Source organism: Anabrus simplex, chromosome 11 (assembly GCF_040414725.1).
Source record: "Anabrus simplex isolate iqAnaSimp1 chromosome 11, ASM4041472v1, whole genome shotgun sequence".
NCBI classification, from domain to species: domain Eukaryota; kingdom Metazoa; phylum Arthropoda; class Insecta; order Orthoptera; family Tettigoniidae; genus Anabrus; species Anabrus simplex.
The window spans coordinates 71662514-71683002 of record NC_090275.1 but is presented as its reverse complement, the minus strand read 5'-3'; the positions used below and the strand labels follow the sequence as shown (position 1 = coordinate 71683002).

General features: G+C 39.4%; 1 protein-coding gene across 3 annotated transcripts in view; it reads right to left on the bottom strand.

The window, feature by feature from the left end:
- The window catches only part of LOC136883523 (myosin-11), an 88747-nt gene that overhangs the window by 34579 nt on the left and 33679 nt on the right, over positions 1-20489 (bottom strand). For all 3 annotated transcript variants that reach the window (XM_067155887.2, XM_067155889.2, XM_067155888.2), the window contains exon 4: positions 4293-4468. In XM_067155887.2, coding sequence (XP_067011988.2) covers positions 4293-4468 — 176 coding nt within the window. The remainder of the gene's footprint in view (positions 1-4292; positions 4469-20489) is intronic.

Genomic DNA, 20489 nt, shown 5'->3' with positions numbered 1-20489 from the left:
CAATTTAAAGATCCTGATTTCACCATATCAATGAATAAAGAACTAATGAAATATTATGAAAATGATCATTACACAAAATTTAATATTTTCTTGAACTGAATGAGAATACCTAAATAAATTTTTAATATCTTCAAGTCTTTCTTCTTTTTTTTCTTTCTCTTCCTTAAATGATCAAACGCAAGTTTGTAGGTATAATGGGTTCTCTTCTGTACTTCTTTCAATTAAACTTGATTTAAGGTCATTTTTTTTGTACAAGATACATTTCGAAACTTTTCAAAACATTCATGAAATTTTCCTTTTTGGCCGATTGTATTAAATCCATGTCATTAGAAATGTCCGTAAATTTATGATTTATAAGAATCGCTTACAAGAATCATAAATTTACAGACATTTCTAATGACATGGAATTAATACATTCGGCCAAAGAGGGGAAATTCATGAATGTTTTGGAAAGTTTAGAAATTTATCTTGCACAAAAAATGACCTTGAATCAAGTTTAAATGAAAGAAGTATAGAAGAGAACCCATTATACAAACTAGTGTTTGATCACTTAAGGAAGAGAAAGAAAAAAAAAAAGAAGATAAACTTGAAGATCTAAAAAAAAGGATGATTTTCCCGAACCATGTATGTTAAATTAATAATTTTCTATCATTATAAGGTGTATTGACAAGGTGGACTCAAAATAAAACTATAATAGTTTCTTTAATACAGCAGTCATTAACTCGTTAGAAACAAAGGCTAAGTAAACAATCACTTAATTTTAATACTCTACACTGAAATTAAGTAAGAATGCAATATACCTCAAGATATGGCCGAGCGCATCACTGATTTCTTAGGTTGGATTATATTTTCTCAGTAAGGCTATTTCCATCTAAATTTATAGCAAGAAGGTTATCACTTTTAATGGCGCTTGATGTAAGTTTTCATGGTACATATGGGGTTAAGTTAGGTTAGGTGACGCTGTCTGAATAAGGAAACTGAAGTGTTTGCCACAAAATGCGACCTTTGGTATCGTTTTCTCACTATGTGCACTGGCAAGCGTTCTCATCGACATTCGAAGGCGATGCCGGAGTTAATCAGAGTCTATGGGCAATACCCGTCAACTGCTGTTCTGTAAAGAAAATTAGAAATGAAGGAAGAGAACATGTTTTCGTAACAAATACGTAAATAACGTTGTCGATAGCAGTTGTTAACTCGTTAGAACTAAAGGCTAAGTAAACGATCCTTTAATTTTAATACTCTACACTGAAATTAAGCAAGAATTCAATACAACTCAAGATATGGCAGAGCACATCACTGATTTCAGAGATTACTTTATATTTTCTTGTGTCTGGTTAAATTTCGGAGAGGCTATGCCCATGTAAATTTATAGCGAGAATGTTATAATTTCTCTACTGGCGCTTGGAATATGTTTTCATGATACATGTAGTACAGTTAGGTTGGGTTAGGTGATGCTGTTTGAATAAGAAAACAAACATTTGTCACAACATGCGATCGCTAATCTTCGGTATCGTATCATTTTCTCGTTACGCACACTTGCGAGCTCTCTGCTCGACATTTGAAGGTGATGTTGGAGTCGATTAGCAATGCCCGTCGACTGCTGTTCTCTATAAGAAAATTCAAAATGAAAGAGGATAACAAGTTTTCATAATAAATGCGTAAATAACGAGGCTGATAGCAGTTCTTTCACGTTGTATCAGATTTCAAAAAATAACAAACAAACAAACAAACAAACAAACAAACAAACAAACCAGCTGCACTGCGGATATAATCCGCTAAAACGCAAGTTTTGAACAAACTGATTGCCATTTCATACCAATTTTAATGTGTATGGGGTTTTCCCAGACTTTTACAAAAAAATCAGATATAATGACAATCCGTTACAGCGAGTAAATGTTTCGATGTTATGAATTTTCGCTATAACGGACTTCTACCGTCGAGGCTTTAAAGTACAATATTGAGAAATATGACATGAAAATCAGTGTGGAGAAGAGTAAAACACAGGTGATCACAAGAGGAGAAAGAGAAGGAAAAGGAATCATTAGTACAAGAGGACAAAATCTTGAGGTTGCTGAATGCTTCAAATATTTGAGTAGTGAAATAATGCAAGACGCAAGGTTGGATAAGGAGATCAACAGAGGGGTACAAGTGTGAAATACATTCTCCCAGAATGTAAGAAACTTGGTGTGGAACAGAGAAGTTCCTATGAAATGTAAGGAGATAATGTACAAAATGTACAATACCCCTAAACAGAGATGAAGATGAAATGAAGTTCTTGAGGAGTATGGTAAGGAAGACAAGAAGAGACAGAGTAAGAAATTATGAGGTTAGGAAAGAGATGTAGAAAAAGTGAGTGATAGGAAGGAGAAAAATAAATTGAGACTGTTTGGACATGTTATAAGGATGGAGGAGGGAAGGATAACAAAACAAGTGTTGGAGGCTTAGATAGAGGGAAAGAGGACAAGAGGGAGGCCCAGAGCAAGACAGACAATGTCAAGAACAGTATAAGAAAAAGACGACTAGACTGGAATATAATAACTGAAGAGGAGTGGTGGAAGGAGAGGCAATGGTGGAGACGTACCATCAACAGCCCGACCTGCCAGGAGCTAGACAAGGAGAAATGAAAATGATGATGATGATCTACAATGAGAAACATACAAATTATGTAATTATATTGCTTAGTTTCTCCCACTTAATATGCGGTATTCATGTGGTCCCTTGGACCGTGGGCCAACTGCAGAAACGATGAGTAGTTTTAAACCTTAGGCAACGTCTACCTAAACAACGTCTAAGTTACGTGACGATGATCCATTGCACAAACAAGGTTCAGCCAGTGTTTAGCTAGACATAGTTTAAAGTTTCAATATTGTTCAAAAATTGAAATAGTATCTTCCATGCAACTCTTTGCTTGTCGCAATCAATGAAATTTGTCGGTGCATGTAACAAACGTTAGTCAGCTGTCGTCTTCCTACACCTTACAAAATGGTGAAACATGAGCACGACTTGTCAACAGATAAGAACATCGCTTTCGGTGGAAATAAAATCTCATAACATTATCAAGACTAAAGTGACACGTTACCGTACATAGAAGGGTAGCTTTGATTATAGTGCTGTTATGGTGAGTGTAATCTAAATAGCGTAACTGAATGAGGGCCACCCACAAATGGCGTGAAAATGAAAGACTCCCCAGGCCTCGAATGCTGTAATACCATTGGGGTCGGAAAAGAACAATTGACTAAGGAGGTTGGACAGGATAGATGAGAGTGAGGAGCCTGGCACAAGTAAGTGGAAGCAATGACAGGTCTTAGCTAAGGGCCCCGTGGTCGCCAACCCACGCTCCCAAGTTAATAGCCCCTGGGGCCCCTTTTAGATGCCTCTTACGACAGACAGGGGATATACTAACAATTTGTTGGTTGTTTTGATCCACCTTTTCAATACAAATTAGTTTGTGTTGCAAGGTCGTAATGTTACAACACTAATTTACCGGGACATTTTTTCGCTTTATTCACAAGCATCATCAGCTTATACAATAGTCTCAAGGTTTGTCATATTTGGATTGTTGTTACAAATTTCATTACATTGAATGTAAATCTAATTTCAGTGATAACAATATTTAAAACATAGGAATAATACACACATTAAAAATTATGACAATATGATTTGCAATGTTAAAATGGAGTAACTCTGCATGATGGTACTAATCACAAGTAGTTTCATGGTTCTAATACAATCATCCCTGGGTCGCCCCTTTTAGTTGCCTCTTACGACAGACAGGGGATACCATGGGAGTATTCTTCATTTGTGCCCCCCACCCACAGGGGGTAGACATACCATTTCTGCAACTGGCCCATTCTCTTACTGAGGTTTTATTGTAGAAATTAGTCCTAAAGTAGTTTAAAACAGTATCCTACAGCAGACATCACAATGATTGATCAGGTGCGAATGAACACCTGCAAGGAATATTTAAGGTCAGTCCTATCAGAGAGAAACTTGAAGAGAAGCAGTTTCGCTGGGATGGTCATAAGAGACTAGATGAATCCCACCTCCTAGAGGAAGGCCAAAGGTGACTTAGAGATGATCTATGTGAAGAAGGGTTGCCAAAAGATCTGGCTGTAGAAAGAGAATAACATTCAGTTTATGAACTGAGCATACTGATCCAAAACAAATTTGGGAGTGCTTAATTGAAAGATGCAAATACAGCCGATGAGGAAGAAGAAGAAGAAGAAGAAGAATAAGAAGGACCTAAATTACTTTCAGTTATTTTTATAAATGTGACGGCATACAATACTTACTTCACTTCCTTCTTGAAGCGCTCCAACTCGTTATCCTTGCCCTGGTTTATGATGACTAGCTTCTCTTTCTCCAACTGCAATAGTTGAATTTCTTTCTGTAATTGCTCATTGGTGCGCTGACTTTCCTGAAGCTGCTGGTTCATTTTGTACTGCATTTCACGTACAGATGACAAGGACTGCAAAATAACAAACAAAGATTATAATCCCACAACAATGTTACTCCACTTCTTAGCATTATAACACACACATACCATACATATTGGGTGGTCCACCAGCCCCTTGTGATCCAGTTTTATGCATCCCTTCACATTTACTACAATTCTGAAAGACATTGGACCCTCACCCTAAACCGGGGTAATATAACGAGATGTGTGTTTACGGGCTATAAGACAGCAGGAATCGTGAGCACAACTATTAATTCATTATGGCCACCTCGAATGAACCAGTAAAATGAGTCAGAACACATACTTTAACCCTTAGAGTGCCGAGGAGCACAATCGTGCTCCTCCCGACTCCCGCTAAAATTGCCAGGAGCGCTCTTCTCGCTACTGCCTTAATAAACACTAATTACTGAGTATGGTTTCGTTGATGGGTGGAAAAACTGGTTGTTGTAGGATAATAAAAGCACAGAATTTTCATTATAGCATGCAGATTGTCACTATGTTTGCCTGTTCGGGCTTTATGAGTACTTGAACTTGGTGAATATTTTATGAAGTGTCCCTGAGTAGCTAGTGAAAATGGCAGCAAGCCATGGTGTTGACGGTGATATGTTCACGAACGATGAGTTAGTGGAGTATTTGAACACTTCACCCTTTAATAGGAGTGATTCTGAGAATGACGACTCGGACAGTGACAGTAGTGAGGTTATGATGGGAACCGCACAAGTAAGTGCTGCGAATGTATCTGAGAGCTTGGAAGATTCCGAACTTAGTGATGGAGCAAATGACGGTCCCGAGAATGAGGATGATGATGATGGTAATAGCAATAAAGCTCCTCAAAGGTCTGTTTTGGGAGGTTTTTGTACGAAGTGATACTCGTTATCACTCTGCACCTGTCTACTTGGAAAATCCAGGTCCAAAGCATGTCCCACCTTGCAACGCCAAAGCTATTTAGTATTTTTATCTCTTCTTTGCTCAGGCTCTGTGGCAGCTAATGGTGACAAACTAGTAGATATGCTACTCAATTCTTGAGGTCAGCACAACAATTGAAGTCGAATTCCTGCATAAAGCAGTGGCAGCCTGTTACTCTAAAGGAAATAAAAAGGTTTTATCGCTGTATTGTTAGAGAAGGGAATTACATGCAGACCGACAATATCTTCATACTAGAACACTGATTCTCGAGTCATCCCATAGTTTTCAAAGATGTTCTCCAGGCATAGATTCCAGCTAATACTGAAATTCTTCCACCGTGTGAATAATGATTCGTTGTTTCCACCAGGCCATGAGAAATATGACCCATGTGCTCGCTTCAGTCCTCTTGTGGATCACACCAACAATTTGTTCAGACACCATTACACTCCCCGCCAACACCTTAGCATAAACGAGTCACTTGTTGGAACAAAATGTCATTCTCCTTTGTTGCAGTATCTTCCAAACAAAAAACATCACAAATGGGGGATAAAATTCTGGATGTTGTACGACACTATATCACATTATTGTTTGGGTTTCTTCTGCTACCGTGGAGCAAAGAGCAATGTCGATAGGAGAAACATACAGAAACAGGGACTAGTGTTTCTTGTTGTGACTAAATTACTGGCAATAGGCAACTACCTAATGAAGGACTATCATGTGGTAATTGACAATTTCTTGACTACGATTAGTCTGGCCCAGCAATTGTTTTCTAAGGGCACATACTTCACAGGTACTCTCCGGCAAAACAGGAAGGATATCCCTTCAGAACTGAAAGGTAGATTTGCCATTGGTGAGACTAGGTACTTTAGAAAAGACGAGGTCCTGCTAGCTTGCTAGCTGGCTACTGGGAGAAAAAAGATCTAAAAAACATCCAGTTTTCCTCTTATCTACACATTCCATTGCTGAAAGCAAAACTACCACCAAGCCAAGAAAGAACAGACTTCCTAAGGAGGTAATGAAACCAACAATTATACACCAGTATAACAAATTTATCGGGGGTGTTGATGATTTGGATATGATACTATACACTTACCTAGATAAGAGCCGGACACTCAAGTTTTGGAAGAAGGTTGTCTTTTCAATTTTTGTGAGAATGGTTCTGAATGCATATATTATCTATAAGGAAAACCAAGAAAATGACGAGATTAAAATTTACATCTTCCATTATTCTTGAACTCGAAAATGAGTGGATGACATAAAAGAACCTCTTATCTCCAGCACAACATCTGACAGATCCAAGTCCTCCTGGAGCACTACTGGAAAAACTTCCGGGACATAACCTAAAACGATGTGCCGTATGTAGCCAGAAAGATGGTGGAGCAGTAAAGAGATCCCATTTACAGTGCGTAAAGTGCAAACGGGGACTCCACCCATTATGCTTGGGGGTCCACAAGTGTTAAAAGTGGTAGTGAATGAAAAAGAGTAAATACGTACATGATTTTCTTGTAGATAGTGTTAAAATACGGCATTCAGCCATAAAAGTGGGCCAAATCCTCATGAAGTACCGACCTTAATAAATTGGGGGAAAAGACCAAGAAAAAGAAGAAGAAGTAAAGGTAGTAGTAGTTTGCGGTAGGCCTTGTTTAAAATAATTATAATTTTAGCTCCCTGGTGATAACGGTTTAAAGACTAATATGGTTTTCGGAGTGGTATAAAGGACCTGCAGTGAACGTGTTCTTAAATTTTATATGAGCTTCCGATATGAAACTCGCTGGTGAGTCGTGAAGCACTGAGTGATACTGGCCTTTTTTTTTCTGATACATTCATTCTTCGACAGGTCAGCCCTCTTCCACTTTTTTCTCTGATTAACATTAAGAGTGGATGGTTGCTGCGCATATGTACTTCTTCTTGAAACAATAATCACCAACACCACCACCACTGGTCTTCTGTAAATAAGCAGTCAACCTATCCATAATTTTCCATAGCGTCAACAACAAATTGATAACATAGAATGAGATTAGTACAGGTTGAGCGTCCAGAAACAAATCCATGTTGCTCTTCTATCACTATTTGTTTGAAAAGAGATGTTATTCTATCAGTTATTAAATCTTCAAACAGTTTCGGTATTTGAGACACATTTGTGATAGGCCTGTATTGTTTTACACATGTTTTATCCCCATTTTTAAACATGTTAATGTACTCAGTCTTGAATTGTTCACTATCTCCTACTCTTATTTACCCATTCCAAGTTACTTCACTGAACAAGATGTCTCAAACTTTTCTTTTCCAATAAATGTGGATAATATATTAAAGGGTGAAAGTAAAGAATTACTACTACTACTACTACTACTACTACTACTACTACTACTACTACTACTACTACTAATTGTACCGGCTGGTACACCTCTACGCCGCACATTTGAATTTTCCGCCTTAAAGTCCTCCTCTACTGGAGAAACTCTGAACGTTAAAAACTGGATCAACTCATAAGTTTCTCAGAAGATGTCACTACCATAAATTTTGTGATTACGAAGTTGTCAATACTGCGTGGATTTCAACTTTTTCTGTTTTCCATTTGATCAAGAAGTGTGGACATTCTCTTATAGATGTCTCTGCCAAAAAAACTATGATCATGCACCCTGGTGCAAAGTGAAGGAACTTTTTTCAAGATATTTTGTACTCATAAGTTTCCTTATTACTAAATTTCGTTCTTTCATTTGTGGGTTGGCCATATTAATCTTTTCTTTCCGCCAGTTTTGAAGTTAGCCAATCAATTATTTCTGTAATTAATTTTTGACCAATCGTGTCTTTCTTCTTCGATTTTGTGTGCGACTGTGTATTTTAGCCAATAAACGCCTGTGGGTGTGTCTAAATTATACATGAAAGGTCTCGAATCTTCCCCGAGGGTATAAAAACTGCTGATTTTCTTGTCTCTCGGTCACATCATCAACATTTAACTTAGTGTATGGACATGTAGCAGGAGGCAGGAAGCGCCTCTTTCTTCCGGCAGCAGTTCTTCAGTAAGGTAATGGCCGCTTAACATCTTTATTTCTTGCTAGCTCAGCAGTTTAACCCGCGGGGAAGGTCCGAAACCTTTACTATGTAACCTATCTTCAAACATGTAATTCTCCGTCACTTTTGTAAAACTTCATATATCTTTAACTGTAATTCGGGGATAGAGAGTGCTTTACCCTCTCAAGCTCCCCTTCATTTTGATTTGAGGTGACTACGTTTTTGTAACCGATTTTCTACTCTTTCTTAATGTGTTAAATTTATTCAGTATACGAGTCACCTCCATAGTTTGGGAATAGCCCCTGTTTCATTGGCCTAGTGCCTCTTAGGTTTAAAAAAAAGTTTCATGTAGGAGTGCAAGTACACGCCTCCATTCAGCTTGGTATTTTGGGGCCATTTACTTAACCTGTTCTTTTCTGCTAAGGCCCAGTAGGTTGGGTACAAGATACCCCTGTTTCTTTGTAAGTGTGCCTTGAGGGCAGTTAATGGTAAAGTCTGTTGTGGCCTTTGATAGGCCCAGGAAATTGAGAGTGGGTCAGCTCTTTTATGCGTATAAAAGTGCCTCTAAGAGGCTTGACATTTGTTAATTACGGAGCTGATGTTCCCGGTACTAGGGGATTTCTGCCCGTTTGTAAATTTATGCTCCTCTGAAAATTTTGTTCTGGAAGCTCAAAGGTTGTAAAACTAAGGGCTGGTAGCCCAAGTTTGCTGAAGATTTGCTATCTTGGATTATTCTAGTCTTGTTTTTAAATTGTTCTTGTCAACTCACTAAGTGAGAAATTGTTAACTTGTTGCTTAGAGAAAATATAACCTTCCATTTCAGTTTAAATTCTTTCTTGACAAAGCAGTTAGACGCATTCACCCCAACACCTTCTTTCACCTCTGCTAATCCACCAAACCACGGTAGTAATAATAATAATAATAATAATAATAATAATAATAATAATAATAATAATAATAAACATCAAAACAAATAGGTGGACAATGGAAATCCGCCAAGACCTGGAATCAAAGTGGCCGACATCGCTAACCGAACCTGCTACACAACGAAAATCAACAAGTGGGAAGTAGAGTCAGAGAGAAACCACAAGAAGAAGACAGGAGCTAAGTGGACAGAAGAACGAAGAACCACGATGAGAGAAAAACTGAAGGCTGCCTGGCAAAGAAGGAAAAGCACAACTTCTAAGTGAGCTTTGCGTGATCAGTTTTCTGGTCTTTTTCGCATCTAATAATAATAATAATATTAATAATAATAATAACAATAATAATAATAATTTTACCGGGAGGTACACCTCTATGCCGCACATTTAAATCTTGCGCCTAAAAGAACTCTACAGGAGAAATACTGAACTTGAAACTAAACCTATTTAAACCTTTTCTCAGAAGATGTCACTACCGTAATTTTGTTATTGTGAAGTTTCCAGTACTGTGTGAATTTCAACTTGTTTTGTTTTCCATTCATCAAGAAGTTTGGACATTATCTCATAGATGTCACTGCTAGAAAACTATGATCATACACCCTGGTGCGAAGTGAAAGAACTTTTTTGAAGAAGTTTTGTATTCATAAGTTTTTTTACTAATTGATGTTCATTTATTTTTGGGTTGGCAATATTTTATCTTTTCTTTCCGCCAGTTTTGAATCCAGCCAATACCTAATTTTTGTAATTAATTTCCAACCAATCCTGTATTTCTTCTTCGATTCTAAGGGCCACTTTTAAATAAAATTCTGTGGGTGTGTCTTGATTATTCATGAAAGGACTCAAACTTTCCCCGAGGGTTTATAAACCGCGGATTTTCACGTCCCTTGGCCATTTGATCAACATCTAACTGTGTGTGCATGTGCGTCAAGCAGGAGGTGGGAGGCGCCTCTTTCATCAGGCAGCAGTTCTTCAGCAAGGTAATGGCCAGTTAACATCTTTATTTCTTGCTAGCTCCGCAGTTTAACCTGAGGGAAAGGTCCGAAACTTTAACCATGTAACCTACTTTTCTACAAATGTAATTTTCTGCCGGCTTATGTAAAAACTTCATAAAATCTTTAACTGCTAATTGGGGATAGAGAGTGATGCACCCTCTCGAGCTCCCTTTCATTTTGGTTTGAGGTGACTACATTTTGTAACTGGTTTTCTTCCTTTCCGTAATGTCTTAAATTTCTTTCTTATACGAGTCACCTCCATAGTTTGGGAATAGCCCCTGTTTCATCGTCCTAGTGCCTTTTAGGTTTTAAGAAAGCATATTTAGGAGTGCAAGTTCACGCCTCCATTCAAATTGTGTTTTGGGCCATTTACTTAACCTGTTCCTTTCCGCTACGGCCCAATAGGTTGGGCACTAGATACTCCTGTTTTAATTTGTAAGTTGTGCCTTGATGGCAAATGATTGTAATTTTCTGATATCGCCTTGAATAGGCTGGGAAAACGGAGAGCACATTAGGTTTTTTTTTTTTTTTTAAGTACTGCAAAAGTGCCTCTAGAAGGCTTTATATTGTAAACTACGGAGCAAGTGCTCCAGGTAGTAGGGGATTTCTGCCCTTTTGTAAATTTATGCTCTTCGGTAAAGTTGGAGCTGGAAGCTCAGAAATTGTAAAATTAGGAGCTTATAGCCCAAGTGTGTTAAAGTGTTGAAATCTTGAATTTTTCTAAGTCTTGTTCTAAATTGCTATGTCATCGTTATCTCACTAAGTGAAAAGTTGTTAAAGTTTTGTTGTTGATTGTTGAAATTCAAAAAATATAACCTTTGTTAAAGTTTTAAATTAACTTTGATTTTGTAGTTAGACCCATTCACCCCGGCACCTTCTTTCACCTCTGCTGGTCCACGGGTAACCCCATAACAATATTAATAATAATAATAATAATAATAATAAAATAACTTTATTGGCCACATTGGACCACTTCAGTCTTTCCGTTCACTTCCTCTTTGAAGGTTGTATGTTTGGTTCCAGTGATCTACCCAGTACTTCTCCATTCGTTCCGATCATAATTTTCTCAATTCATCTGAAATCGTTACAGCCCTTCTATGTATCATTTCTGCTGAAAATTTATGAGTTTTAAGAAGGGAGTTAATTTTATTTTTGTTCTCTGCATCCGCTATCTCGCATCCAACTGCTCTGGTATCTTGCTGAATTTCGTGGACCCACTGTCCTCCTATCTTCTTTCCAAGACTTCTCATCACTAATTGTCATAAAATCCAGTTTCCTGGCAGTCGCAAGATGTAAAAGAAATACAAGATATTCTTCATTGTGCTGGCGATTGTGTCAATCTCTCGATAGACCGTTTTATTAGGAAGGATTCTGAAGACTCCTTCAGTTGGTATTTCTTATCTATGCAAGTTCCGATGAATCTTCTTTCAGTTTTGAGGAGCTGACCAGTTCTTGTTTCGTTTTTAATTTGGAACACGGTTTCACAAGCGCTAGTGGCTTCCGGAAGAGTTACGGTTTTATAGACTTGGACTTTAGTGTCTGCTGACAGGCATTTCTTATTATATAAGGGGCAGTCAAATGAAAATCGAATACCTGCTACAATGTGACCATGGAATGGTTTTATTCAAAAGTAATTACCAAAAGCGTTAATACATTTATCCCACTGGGAGATGAGACATCAATTCCAGTTTTGTAGAAAGAGGTAGGTCGCTGATGGATCCACAACCGCAACCACTCTTGCACTTTCTCGTTCAAATAAAACCGACGTCCATGAATGTCTTTCTTCAGGTCTCCAAAATGTGAAAATTACAAAGTGAAAGAGCCGGGTTGTACGGAGGATGTTGAAGTGTTTCCCCACCAAATCGCTGAAGCGTAGTCTTAGCCAGATCGGAAGTATGGGGCCAAGCAGTATTGTGCAAGAGGAAGACTCCGCCCAACAGCATTCCAGGTCGTTTTAACTTTACGGCGCATCGCAGTTCCTGCAAAATGTCTTCATAGCGCTGTGCAATGATTATGGTTCCTCGCTCGAGGAAATCGACAAGCGGAGGGCCCCTACAGTCAAAGAAGAAGGTCATCATGATTTTACCAGAACTTGTGTACACATATTTGGATTACTTTGACAGTGGAGAATTGCGATGTTTCCATTGTTGGCTTCACAGTTTGCTCTCGGGCTCAAAATGGTGGCAAAGATACAGGACAGAAACGCACACTCTTCCTCGTGGTACTGCTGCAGATTACTCAGTCACGGTGCCATTTTGTCAATCTTTTGTCCCTCCATCAGTTGATGTGGAACGCAAAACAAAGCAAAGCAAAGTCATCTCCGTACAGCCCATGAAGACCCATGAAGGTAAAGGCTTCCACTATCCATAACCACAGCACTTGATGGGATAGAGTGGTTAGCTCTACGCCCGGCCGCCTTTGCCCCCAGGAATTAACCTGGTACTCATTTTTGGTGTAGGCTGAGTGAACCTCAGGACCATGTGCACCTCCGGGAGTGGAAATCTCGTTTCTTAACTTTTACGACTTCCTAACGAGGATTCGAACCCACGTCCTTCCGGGCGAACCGAGCGCGCCTTTACTGTCTCGGCCAGGCAGCCCCTGATGCGGAACCCACTGCACACAAATTTTGCAAAAATGCAAATTATCTTTCATAATGGCATGAACGAGGCCATGGCTAATGCCGACCTGAACATGAATTTCTTCCTCTGTGATTTTTCAGTTTACCCAGATAAGGTCATCAATCCACCCTATTACATCAGGAGTAACGGCTCAAAGTGCCTGTCCTGGGCACGCATCGTCTTGCAGTGATGTGCGTCCTTCCCGGAATCTCTTATGCCACTCGTGCACACTCGTCATGGACATGCAGTGTTCGCCATACGCAGCAGATATGCAATGATGAGTTTTGCGTACTCCAGTACCCTCAGCCACCAGAAAACTAACCACACTTCTCTGCTCTTCTTTGCTTGCCTCCATTTCTACACCTGGACGAACACACTAGACCAGTCTGCGCACCATCCACAGACACAGACTGGCAGCGCTCTATTTCGTAGCATTGGTGCTAGTAAAGCCAGAAACTTGCAGCCGCCACCATCTTACGTCACCACATACCTACTGCAAACATGTGTGTTACCGTGTTATGTGCAGTTTTGGTTTATGCTGTTTTTATGTATATTCTGCATTAATTATTCAGCAAACTACTGTGTGGCAGAATGGTGAAATACCTGCATAGTGTTGGGGTGTGGTTTTTCGTATTCATGAAGTAAAAAAGGAAGGAATTTGAATTTCAATACACCGGTAAGTGGCTTACATCTTCTCATGTACACTTGTTATCTAGTTATTAATGCAATTAAATCAACTATTAAAGATGCCTAATTATGTAGGAGACAGAGATCACTTCCTTCCAATGTATATTTGTTGGCGTTAGCCCCCTTGTGATTGAGTGCGGCGTAGTAGTAACAACAACAACAACAATAACAACGATAATAGTAATAGTAATAGAAATGTTGGTACAACACTTGTTATAGGTTAAGATTTTGTTTTTTGATTATGTTAGTAATTGAATAATAGTAGTCTCGGTCAATCAATCACTACTGATCTGCATTTAGGGCAGTCGCTCAGGTGGCAGCCATCGGCCGTAGCCGTGTTGAAACACTGGATCCCATGAGATCTCTGAAGTTAAGCAACATTGGGCGTGGTTAAGATTTGAATGGGAAAGGAACTGGCCACCCTACCGAACGTAAACTCCGGCTCAGGCACACCTCTGCAGAGGTTCGGACCTGCCTTTGGGCAGAATACACCCTTACCTTAGCCACGTGGCAGATTCCTTATCTGCTGTTTTCCTACCCTCTTTTTATATGATTGCAAAGAAACTGGTATTGAACACCTCCCTTGGTAAGTTATTCCAGACCGAGCGAGTTGGCCGTGCACGTAGAGGCGCGCGGCTGTGAGCTTGCATCCGGGAGATAGTAGGTTCCAATCCCACTATCGGCAGCCCTGAAGATGGTTTTCCGTGGTTTCCCATTTTCACACCAGACAAATGCTGCGGCTGTACCTTAATTAAGGCCACGGCCGCTTCCTTCCAACTCCTAGGCCTTTCCTATCCCATCGTCGCCATAAGACCTATCTGTGTCGGTGCGACGTAAAGCCCCTAGCAAAAAAAAAAAAGTTATTCCAGTCCCTAACTCCCCCACTTATAAAGAAATATTTGCCCCATTTTGTCCTCTTAAATTCCAACTTTTCTTCATATTGTGGTCTTTCCTACTTTTGAAGACACTACTCACTCAAAATTATTCGTCTACTGATGGCCTCCCACGTCATCTCTCCACTGACTGCTCAGAACATACCACTAGTCAAACAGTTCGTCTTCTATCTTCTAAGTTTTCCCAGCACAAACTTTGCAACATTTTTGTAACACTACTCTTTTGTTGAAAAACACCCAGAACAAATCGAGCTGCTTTCCTTTGGACTTTTTCCAGTTCTTGAATCAAGCAATTCTGGTGAGTGTCCCATACACTGGAACCATACTCTAGTTGGGGTCTTACAAGAGATTTATATGCCCTCTCCTTTACATACTTACTACAACCCTTAAATACCCTCATAATAATATGCAAAGATCTGTACCCTTTATCTACAATCCCATGTGGTAAAATCTGACAAAACTCAATGAAGCACTAGCAAATAATATACAGCAATAATAGCCTCTAGTTACTAAAACTAAATACATCAACTAACACACATCTTTAAAGATATGTTGTAAAGATGTCAAAAATACTGTTAAAATTAGAGTGGAAGGAGTAATAATCTTGCATAAATCGAAATAGGTGTTAGGTTTATTATAATAGAATATTGTTTGAATACTGTATATCTCAGAATTTGTGGTAGAGATGTTTTTTCAATTCTCTACAATGTGATACTTGTAAGGAAGTAGTTGTACAGAAGAACATTCTTATCCTTTCATTTATTTTTAAAATAGGGGAAATCTGTAGGCCTATGTTCCTACAAAAGATGTTGTTCACGTGAGCAAACTTCCTGAGATGTATTTCAGACCAATATATGTAATGGTTTAAGCTCAGTCTTGAAACAGAACATACCTAATGAAGTCACAGCTCAGCTGTATGAAACAAATTTGTTTTGAAGGCTAAGCTCACATGCTTTAGATCTAAACTCAATGGACACATATGTTTATTGTATTTTTTTTGTTTGTTGCTATTTTGCTTTATGTCGCACCGACACAGATAGGTCTTATGGCGACGATGGGATAGGAAAGGTCTAGGAATGGGAAGGAAGCAGCCGTGGCCTTAATTAAGGTACAGCCCCACCACATTTGTATAGACAAGAAATGTGTTTTTCCACCAACCAATACACAATTTATTGTAAATAGATTACACTAGTACCGTTTTCGGCTCTTATTATTATTTATAAATTTCATTTACCGTATTGATGATTCAATGTATAGACAAGAAATGTGTTTTTCCACCAACCAATACACAATTTGCAAGAAATTTTGTTCAGAGTTTTTGAAGAGTGCTAAGTTATTTGAGGTGTTGAACAACAGTCAGCACTATTCACTTGTAGTTCAGCAAGTTGAAGGATGTGTTTTAAACATCAAATATGAGCAGTATTTTTAGCATTGTAAGTAAATCATGAAAAGAGTGAAACAATGATGTGATAAAGTAGTATAATGAGGTAAATATTCTTCAAATGTTGAGATCATTGCAGACACATTCAACAAACTTCCAAATTGCATTGACCCACTAGGAACGTTTCAGATAAACACTGACACACCCATTTTAATGTCCGGCTCCATGGCTAAATGGTTAGCGTGCTGGCCTTTGGTCACAGGGGTCCCAGGTTTGATTCCCGGCCGGGTCGGAGATTTTAACCATAAATGGTTAATTCCCTTGGCTTGGAGACTGGGTGTTTCTGCTGTCCCCAACATCCCTACAACTCACACACCTCACATAACACTATCCTCCTCCACAGTAACACGCAGTTACCTGCACATGGCAGATGCTGCCTACCCTCATCAGGGTTCTGCCTTACAAGGGTTGCACCCAGCTAGAAATAGCCACACGAAATTATTATTATTATTATTATTATTATTATTATTATTATTATTATTATACTACCCACTTTAATCACCCCTGATCTAATAGATCCTCCAACCATCAATGAAGTAGAACTTGCAATTAAAAGAACAAAAAAATTACAGGGCATCTGGAGAAGACCTAGTCTTTGCAGAAATCTGGGAAAAACGCCACAAAACCTGCAATCAAAAATTTCCATCAACATCTAGTAAAATTGTAGATCACGGAGGAAATTCTGGGGCCCTGGGACGACGGGAATAATCTATCCATTGTTTTTAAAAAGGAGAAAAAAACCACCCCAGATTTACAGAGGAATAACCCTTCTGATCTGCGCATACAAAATGTTCTTTCGCAGGATCAAAAACACTCTGGAACCACAACTTGGTGAACACCAAGGAGGATTTTGTCCTTACAGAAGCTGCCCAAATGATATTCTCAGACTGAAATTAGTAATAATAATTGAAATAATTTGGAAAAATCATTGCACATAACTTAAATGAGAAAGAAACATGGATAATGAAAAGGGGCCAATTTCTTACCTGGTCAACATATAAGAGACAGTCAAATGAAACCGAACACAAGCCAAACACATTTTGCACGAAAGGTGGCAACACTATTGTTATGTATCGATACTGCCATCGCTGTGGTAGGAGAACTGCATAGTGACAACTCACAGGTGCATGCAGTTGTTGGATTATGTTTTTGATGGTGCCACAGACACATACAGGGTGGTCATACGAAATGTCATACATCGGAAATGTTTTATAAAATGTGTAAACCTGGGCTCACAACCATGTCCTTTCGTGAACAGAAACCTTATTTCATGCGTGATCCGACAGGCAGCACCACATGTCGCACATGCGTACCGGCTGCCAGTTATACAGCATGGCGGACAAAGGGAGATTAACTCGTGAACGGAAGGCGAAGATAGTGTTGTTTTATGCTGAATCAAGAGCGTAGCTCGGAGCCAGGAAAGGTTTCGTGTTCATTTCCGTACTCGGTGGGCTCCTTGCCGGCAGACGGTATACAGATTGGCCAAGCAATTTGAAACAGAAGGCAACATACTGGAGAGAAAATGGCCCCGCCTCAAGCCGGTCCGCTCGCTGGAGAAGAATGTTGCTGCTGTGAGAGCGGCTATGGCTCGGAGCCCCTCCAAATCCACCAGAAATGCATGTGTTCAGCTGGGCATCTCTCGTTCGTCAATTCAGAGAATACTGCAGTCTAACCTTGACGTGTTTCCATACAAAACGACAAATGTTCTGGACTTCCTGAATGAACATTTCGGGCCCCCTGTGATGTCTCATCAATATCCCGAGCGTTTTCAGAGCGGCTCAATCTGGCCACCGCATAGCCCCGATCTCAATCCCTGCGACTTCTTCCTGTGGGGATATTTGAAGGAGACAATCTACCGCCATAAACTAGAAAATGTACAGCAATTGCAAGCGGCCACTGTGACTTTCTTCCGAGGGTTGAGTGAGGACTTGTGTCGTAGAGTGATCGCGAACATGCAGGTTCATCTCAAAGCTGTTGTAACACCGATAAGGTGGACATATTGAACATGTCCTGCACACGGACTAACCATGCACATGTCAGTGAATGGTGTAACGCCATCTTGTATTCAATATGTTGTATATTACATTTTCTATAAACAATTTCCAGTGTATGACATTTCGTGCGCCACCCTGTAGATCTAGACTGGCAATGAGCAGCACTATTCCGAAGCCGGAAGCGTGGGGTTGCTGCCATCTTACGTCACTACACTACCGCAATGCATTAATGTAAAACAGTGCCCGAAACGGGAATAATAGACAGGAGATAATTAAAATAATTAAAAGCACATAGAAATAACAATACTACTGATTAATTAGACCTATTAGGTCCTTTATTTTATTGTAAAAGAAAAAAGAAACACTGGCATATCAATTTACAAAGCTTTAAAATAGCCAGCCTGTTATAGACCGATCTATGATCAAATCTGTTTCCATTCACTTTCTTACAGCATGATTTGCACATATCTTCAAGTACATTGATGCAATTGCACTAATAAGGTGTGCCGGGCTGAGTAGTTCAGACTGTTGTCCTTCTGATTCCAAGTTGTCCTGGTTCAGTCTGGTGGTATTTGAAGGTTCTCAAATACGCCAGCCTCGTGTCGGTAGATCTACTGACACATAAAAGATCTAGTGCATTACTAAATTCCGGCACCTCAGCGTCTCCGAAAACGGTAAAAGTAGTTAGTGGCACGTAACGCCAATAACATCATTATTATTAGTGCACATTATTGTCTGGCTCATTGGCTGAATGGTCAGCGTTGAGGCCTTCGGTTCAGAGGGTCCTGGTTTCGATTCCCGGCCGGGTCAGGGATTTTAATCGTCTCTAATTAATTCTTCTGGCTCGGGGACTGGGTTTGTGTTTGTCCCAAGAGTTCCTCTCCATATCAACACACTACCAACCACCACAGAAACACGCAATTATGGTTACATCCCTCCATATAGAGTTGGCGTCAGGAAGGGCATCCGGCCGTAAAACAGGACCAAATCGCCATGTGCGACACAGTTTGCACCCGCGACCCCACAGGTGTGGGAAAAGCGGTAGAAAAAGAAGAAGAATGCTATTAGGTACTAATGAGACGATACCGGGCGAGTTGGCTGTGTGGTTAGGAGCACGGAGCTGTGAGCTTGCATCTGGGAGATAGTGGGTTCGAATCCCACTGTCAGCAGCCCTGAAGATGGTTTTCCGTGGTTTCCCATTTTCACACCAGGCAAATGCTGGGGCTTTTATTATTTATAAATTTCGTAAATTTAAATGTAATGTAAATTTTTAAATTGTCCCACTCTTTGTATTCCTATAAGGAGCCGCTAAAATTGTACGCATCGCCTTAGAGAGTTTTTAATATCTGTTATATTTAAAAACACCTATTAATGCCCATCAAAGATCAATTTTTTTCAGCTACCGTATCGATAGAACAGGGGTAAAGTGTGGAACTATTTAAGCAATATAAGAATACTGAATTTGCTTGGGTGATCAGTCTCCGCGATAAGGAAAGTAAGAGGAAGGATGAAAAATCGTGAGTCTCCCTCTTAAATTGGGAGAGTTTGCACGTCTGCATTTCTATAGCATTTGACATCCTTATATTTCTGTCATTTTGTATTTCCTTATTTATTTCAGACCTTTCAAATTTTTCTATCCAAGATATTTTATTAATTTTTACCAATGACTTTCAAAGACATTTTTTTTTTGTAATACTTTGTCCTTATGGGGGAAATAATAATAAACAATCATCAAAGTGAAGTTTTCCTTTCTATGAACATTATAAGCATGATTACTAGTAGAGAAAGTGCCGACAGGTTGTTTTGTGTTTTCCTACTGTTATGGGGTACTAGAATCGCTGACAGCTAATTACAAATATAAGTAATAAATGAGATGTGAAGTTGTCGGTTACAGCGCATTTAAGTAAATACATGTTTTTTTTAATAGTATTTTTAACAATTTGCTTTACATCGCAGCAACACAGATAAGTCTTATGGCGACGAAGGGATAGGAAAAGGCTATGAGTGGGAAAGAAGCAGCTTTACATAAGGTACAGCCCCAGCATTTGCCTGGTGTGAAAATGGGAAACCACAGTAAACCATCTTCAGGGCTGCCGACAATGGGATTTGAACCCACTATCTCCTGAATGTAAGCTGACACCTATGCAACCCAAACCATGCAGCCACTTGCATGGTCAATAAATACATTAAAATGTCCTTGTTTCCTTGGAGTTTATGTCTTTGTCACAATTTATCCTCGAATCAACTCACGACAGAGTTTCTTTATCAAAAATGAATAACATAAGACAAAAGTAAATAATTTGCAGTTCCCAGTGAAAGCAACTTCAGCAACAAACTGACTGACAGAAATATATGTAAGCCTACCTGTGCTAATGAAATGAAGTTACACTATGTGAACAAAATTCCCCGGATACCCCTTCTTGTTCGTTCTAAAGATGCCAGCCATGTAACTAACAATGTGTAAGACTTCCTTTTCCTACTCCTACTATTACTAAGTTTAATCTTTGCGGAAGGCTTTCAATAAAGTTCTGATGCACTGAAGGTGGAATTAGTGTCCGTTCTTCCTGAAG